This window comes from Monodon monoceros, unplaced genomic scaffold (genome assembly GCF_005190385.1).
Source record: "Monodon monoceros isolate NGI ecotype Baffin Bay Population unplaced genomic scaffold, NGI_Narwhal_1 Super_Scaffold_16, whole genome shotgun sequence".
Taxonomy (NCBI): Eukaryota; Metazoa; Chordata; class Mammalia; order Artiodactyla; family Monodontidae; genus Monodon; species Monodon monoceros.
The window spans coordinates 71,042,545-71,048,943 of NW_021703772.1; the positions used below are offsets into that span (position 1 = coordinate 71,042,545).

The 6,399-nt window shown below is 39.2% G+C and overlaps 1 protein-coding gene across 10 annotated transcripts in view; it reads left to right on the top strand.

Moving 5' to 3' along the window:
• The window catches only part of RBMS1 (RNA binding motif single stranded interacting protein 1), a 213,692-nt gene extending 208,673 nt beyond the window's left edge, over positions 1 to 5,019 (top strand). For all 10 annotated transcript variants that reach the window (XM_029224860.1, XM_029224866.1, XM_029224864.1 and 7 more), the window contains 3 exons: positions 176 to 256; positions 1,571 to 1,655; positions 2,677 to 5,019. In XM_029224860.1, coding sequence (XP_029080693.1) covers positions 176 to 256; positions 1,571 to 1,648 — 159 coding nt within the window. In that variant the 3' untranslated portion in view covers positions 1,649 to 1,655; positions 2,677 to 5,019. The remainder of the gene's footprint in view (positions 1 to 175; positions 257 to 1,570; positions 1,656 to 2,676) is intronic.
• The last annotated feature ends 1,380 nt before the right edge of the window (positions 5,020 to 6,399 follow it).

The window sequence follows — 6,399 nt, forward strand, 5'->3', positions numbered from 1 at the left end:
AACAATTCTAGATACTGGTTCAAGGGGCTGCTGGAAACTCATGAGGTCCTTTGAGGGAGAGACCTTCTAGAATAAAATAGCACGTTAGTGATGCTGAATTACCGAGGACGAGAAACTGTAGTGACCATCACCCATGGCTCGTCGTTGGCCATGCTGACTGTATTTTTCTTTCCAGTACATGCCTGCCACGTCAGCTGTGCAGGGGGCCTACCTGCCACAGTATACCCACGTGCAGACGCCGGCGGTTCCTGTGGAGGTTGGTATAGACTGTCCAGTGGCCGTTCTGGCAGTGAGTAATTTCAGAAATGGGTTAACTAGAACTCAAAGAAGAATCAATCGAAAGTCAAACATTTGCATAAAGAATCGAGTTGAGAGGGAGTCTATGCCTAGAGTTGTTTTCAACTGTGAAATATTCTCTGCATACAAGTTAGTAAACAGCATCCAAGCCACACCCCCAAGACTCCCAGAAATACTGATATTTTCTAGGCTGGTAGCACATTTCATACCCCTTCAAGGCTCTGTCTTGTCTCCTGTAAAATGACGCTTACAGGCAAATTAAAACACAGGTTCTTGATAAAGCTGGAATTTGCAATACTAGTACCAAAGATTATATCAGTAATAATAATTACAAAAATTAACTTGTTATCACTAAGATACTTGAAAAAAAATGTTTCAGAACTGTAACAGGGATGAGGAACACACCATACCTGTTTTTATAGAGACTTAGTAGAGCTAAATAACTCTTAGTTCTTGTTACGGAAGATACTGTTATGATATTGATATGGAAGTCTGACATTTGAATTCAAGTTGGGCAGAAAGCATAGTGTTTTCCTGCAAAGTACCCTTGAAATTCCAAGGAAATTCATCAACCCAGTCGATCCCCCCCTGCTAGGCAGATCCCATAGGTTCCAATTCCAGAAACAACCCTAGGACTGTGGCTGGATTACAGGGGAGGTGGGATGTGTTTTGTTTGCTTCTAAATGATTGAAATTTGTGCAGTTATTGATAGCCACAGTTACCAGAACCCCTTATCTGCAATGCTGGAACAAACAAATCTGAAACGAAAAATTTTCCTTGTAACTACTTTAGCAAAACACCTGACCTGTGACAGAACCCAAGCTGAACTGATGTAAGACAAGATCTTTACCCCATTTACACTGCATATTCATACCTTTCAGCACAGACCTATTCATGTGTTTGATTATGAGGTACAGCCCTAGACCCCACTGGGTATAGTCTCTGATATACAGCATATGCATACCATGTTTCAGACTCTAAAATCTGAAAATACTGAATTCCAAGTCACATCTGGCCCCCAAAGGGTAAGAGATTTGTTTGGTAAATTGCAGCTTGATATGAAGAGGCAACTCATAAAAGTTAAAGGAGGTTCTTTGGGTCTATCAGACATTTTAACTTCTTAGGGAAATAATTAACTTTGAAAGCTCTATATGACATTAAGAAAATCACTTTTAAGGAGTGCTTGTTTTTAAGATGTGGGACTCAGTCCAACCTGGGTAACAGAGTTTGGATTTCTTTGCTCACATGTCTCATCTGTTCTGCTTTGTTGTAGGAGGCGAGTGGTCAGCAGCAGGTGGCTGTAGAGACGTCTAATGACCATTCTCCATATACCTTTCAACCCAATAAGTAACTGTGAGGTATGAGAGAAAGGTCTCCATCACTATAGGGCTCAAGTCAAGAAAAGTCTATGATTCTTGTATCAAAATGGTACTTTAAACAACTCAGGTCTGGTCACACTGCTTCAGTCATGGCCAGGGAATCCAATGTTACTGGAGTGTTAAAATCAGTGATTTTGGGCTTCCCTGGTGGCGCAGTGGTTGAGAGTCTGCCTGCCGATGCAGGGGACCCGGGTTTGTGCCCCGGTCCGGGAAGATCCCACATGCCGCGGAGCAGCTGGGCCCGTGAGCCATGGCCGCTGGGCCTGCGCGTCCGGAGCCTGTGCTCCGCAACGGGAGAGGCCAAACAGTGAGAGGCCCGCGTACTGCCAAAAAAAAAAAAAAATCAGTGATTTTGTGGATTTGTAGATGAGTATTCTGTCCAAAAAGAACAGTGCCTTATATTGAAGTCAAATGTATATTTATACTCTCTTCCTCCCTACCTACCCCCTGCCAAAAGATTGGTAACATAATCAGACAATGCCAGGTACCAAATTTGTCCTACAATACATTTATATATTTTTTTATATTATATATATATATATATAATATGTAATATATATATATTGTTTTAATGCTCACAAACTAAAGGAAATATAGCATAAGATTTTTCTTAATCTAGCATTACAAGATTAGCAGTATCTTGACTATGAATCTAATATGACTATCCTTAGATTGAGAGATTGCTCTCCCAGCTCCCATTTGGACCACGGATCTCAAAACTAGTCACTCTGCCATGCAGATTGCAGTAAAACAGCTCTGTGGAACTTACAACACCTGGGTTTCTGGATTGCTCTGGTGAAGTATGTTGCAGGTCCCAGATTTGAAAGGTGGACTCGGGGCATAAAAAGTGACCTCAGTTCCAGAGTTTGCATTTACTGGCCTACCACCAGCGATGAGCAGAGCCTTTCTCAAACACATATCTTTAAAACAAGAAAGAGATGACAAATCTCTGGTATATTACACCAAATGTACAAAAGCATTTTTTTTTTTTCTCTTCCAGATGTACAGAAGGGTGTGCTTAAATGAAGAAGGTTGTGAAGGCTGAACAATCATGGATTTTTCTGATCAATTGTGCTTTAGGAAATTATTGACAGTTTTGCACAGGTTCTTGAAAACGTTATTTATAATGAAATCAACTAAAACTATTTTTGCTATAAGTTCTATAAGGTGCATAAAACCCTTAAATTCATCTAGTAGCTGTTCCCCTGAACAGGTTTATTTTAGTAAAAAAAAAAAAAAAAAAGAAAAAGAAAAAAAAACCAACAAAATACAAAAAGATTTTTATCAAATGTTATGATGCAAAAAAAGAAAAAAAAAAAGAAAAAAAAGAAAAAGAAAACTTCAATTCTCTGGGTATGCACAAAGACCATGAAGACTTACCCAAGTGCATGACCGGATTCTTGTGGTTTTGTCCATTTTGTGTTTTCGTTTGTGTTTTTTTCAGCTGTATGAAATGGGCTTTCTGATGTTTAAATAGTCCAACTTCACCCCTGGTGTCCTGTGCTCGCAGTGTGAGTGTTGCAGCCAGCGTCTCTTTTCTTAGCTTTCCGTTTTCCTTTCCACGTAGTGTGAAGTGTCTTATCCTTTTCTATGAATTCCAATTTGCCTTAACTCTTTTGATGCTGTAGCTGTTTCAGTAAAAGTTAGTTCAAACTAATGATGTAGAATGCTTTGACCAAATGGGCTGGTCTATTATGCCTTGTTAAACAGCAGCATAGGGCTTTTAAAAGGTAGTCAATAAAAGTTGCTGAAATTTTGGCTTTTTTAAATATGTAGTAGGTGTTTTTAATGATTTTTCACATAATGTGTAAGGTAGTGAAATGCAAGAAGGGAAAACTGTTTTGTGTGAAACACATTTTCTGACTGGGGAACTTTTAATAGGGTAAATCGTTTGTAAGGCTGTATGCCAAGAGTTTCCTCTGATAGTTTGACTGATTTAGGATATCTGCTGTATGATGCAATGTAAAGTCTTTTTTGCCTTTTTTCAGGAAAAAAAAAAAAACAACTAACTTGATGTTCTAGATTTAGTGTAGGTAGCGTAGGGGCAGGGGGTGGGGGGAGGGGAGGGAGTCACCGAATGTTTTGTCCTTCCTTTATACTAACGATAGTGCTTTAGAATGAGAATGACGCCTGAGATCTGGCAAACCGAAAAAAACCACAAATGTTGCTATTGCAACGAAATGGCAAAAGCTAAAAGTAAGGATTTATCTTCAAACATAAGCTGAGATATGAATAGAAGCGAAACGATTGGCTACTAGCTCTATCACGTAAATTTGAGAAACAAAAATTACTTGGCACTTTTAAAGGTAACTTCACCAAAGACCGAAGAGCCAGTAACCAGTAGCTCCAGCTTGTCTCAGCATCACATCTTCTGTGCTCTTTATTTTTGCCGGACCAGTTTGCGGTTAGGAGAATGTGCCTTTTTTGTACCTTTGGATTTAGGTTTTATAATTTTAATTGATGTATGGACACACACAAACAAAAAAGCATGAAGGAAGATTTGGATCCAAGCAGTGCCACACTTTACATCATCACTACAAGTGTTAAGTGTAAAGAAAAACCAATTTTGAAACTATGAAATTCCTGATTCATAAATACACAGTTATTTCTACTTTAGTACATATAAGATAATTCACTGTTATTAAAGCTCTTTTATTAAGACAATTGCATACATTTGAAAAGCAATGGTAATTAAGTTGTCTTCCAAAACTGTGTACTTGTCTGGTCAACTGTGTGTGATCAGTTATCTACCTCAGAGTCTATTTTCTTTTGTGCTGGGACAGGTTGCTGGCCCTCCCTGTTTCCACAGACCAAATCCTTCCTAGCTCAGGAGCTAGGCCTAAGCAGTTATTTCTTTCGAGTATTTTTTAGTTCTTAAAATTTATGCTTGTGTTTGATTATAGATGTCAGTGATATTTCATAGTTTCAAAAGTCCTTGCTGCTCTGAGAAGTGTAGATTCTAGTGAAAATTACATAGTCATAAGAGAAGTGTGTTTTTGTTTTTGTTTTTGTTTCCTTTTTTAAAGTTGTGGTATTATTGGTTCTATGCTCCCTGGAATATTACTGCTTTGTGAAAGTCCAGACTGAACGCAGCACCCTCTTTGTACCTAGTACATTGTAAACCTGGGTCTCTCACTACTTGATATTTTTGCATTAGTTAAGACAGAAATTTGATAACTCAGTTAGAGGGGAGGGGAAATCTGCTGCTAGAAATGTCTGAACTAAGTGCCATACTCGTCTGGGTAAGATTTGGGAAACATAACCTCTGTACATAAAAAAAGAAAAAAAATCAGTTAAACATCACATAGTAGACAGCCATTAAATTATAAAAAAAATTAATTTATGAAGAAAGACCTTTTGTACAGATTGAAAAAAAAAGATTTTCATAGAGATATCTATATGATCAAGAGAGTTAATTTTTTATTTTTGTTTTACTAGTGCCACAAACTTGCCAGTGGTAACTTATTTGTCCGGTTCAAGATAACTCTGTAGTTTTCTTTCCTAGGACTTGTTGTTAAACGCCAAAAAGACATTTTTGAACTGTACATTTGATCAGATTGTTAGCTTTTTCTGTTTTATTTCTTTTGAGAACCTTTGAATAAAAAACATCTGAAATTTTATTTTTCCTGTCAGTTTTTTTTAGATTAGATTCAATGTATATCAGAATTTCATTTCATTTCTGATCTCTTCTTTCAGCTCAGTGGATTGGTTTGAAACTGAGTTGAAAATTATTTTCAGATTCAATATGTACTCGAAATATATTTCCTTTAAAAGAACTGGAAAAAACCTTCCCACCCTGTTGTTTTTGGTTATTTCAGTTCATGTACAGGGACAAGCATTAGCTCACCGTGTTTCCTCTCAGCAAAGTCCACCTTTGGTCTGTTCTTAAACACCAAAGAGCCAGGCCCCTCTCCTTCCTCCTTCCTCACTGCTACCTTTGGACTGTGGCACTTTCATTGCCCAGCAAGGAGGACAGAATAAAAACAGTGTCCCCATCTCTGGTAAACAAGCTCACGGGTAAGGATTTCAAGGTGATCTTATCCCTGCCTTGATGCCTCGGGCCTCCTTTAGTGACCTTGTTTGGCTGTTCCCAGTAGGAGGCTCTGGTGCAGCGTTCATGGGGCAGAGACAACAGCTCTCTTTCCCACACTGACATGCTTTATGGGAGGCTCTCAGTACAAGAAATTGACTCTTACCCAAGGTAAATGAAATGTTTCAGTGTAGTTGTAAAGGTTTCTTTTTCTGCTGCCCAGTGGCTCTGTCCTGATGAAAGGAGTGGGCGAGAAGGACATCCATAGCCTCCATTTCTGTATGCCTCCGCCGCAGTGTGGACGATGGGATCTGTGAATTAGATACATGGGGTTTAGAGCATTTACCTTGCCAGAGACGAGAAAGCCCCAGTACTCACTGGCTCTATGAGAAAATGGAACCCGGTCCTCTAATGATAACCAGTGCTTCAGAGAGAAAGATGTCGGGGCAGGAGCAGAGTGTAGCCTCACTGAGACACATGCAGGCTGCCAAGAATGTAAGCTATGTGAACTCATGTTCTGTCCCAGCCTCACACTGTCCCCATGCTCCTTCATAGGACCACTGACCAGAGGCAGGAAAGAAATACTGCTGGGCACCTTAGGTTTTGTTAACCTTATTTTTGTTCTCTTATTTTAAGACGGCTTATGTCATTGGAGTCCTGGGACATCCGGGGGCTCTCGTTCACACAGAAACT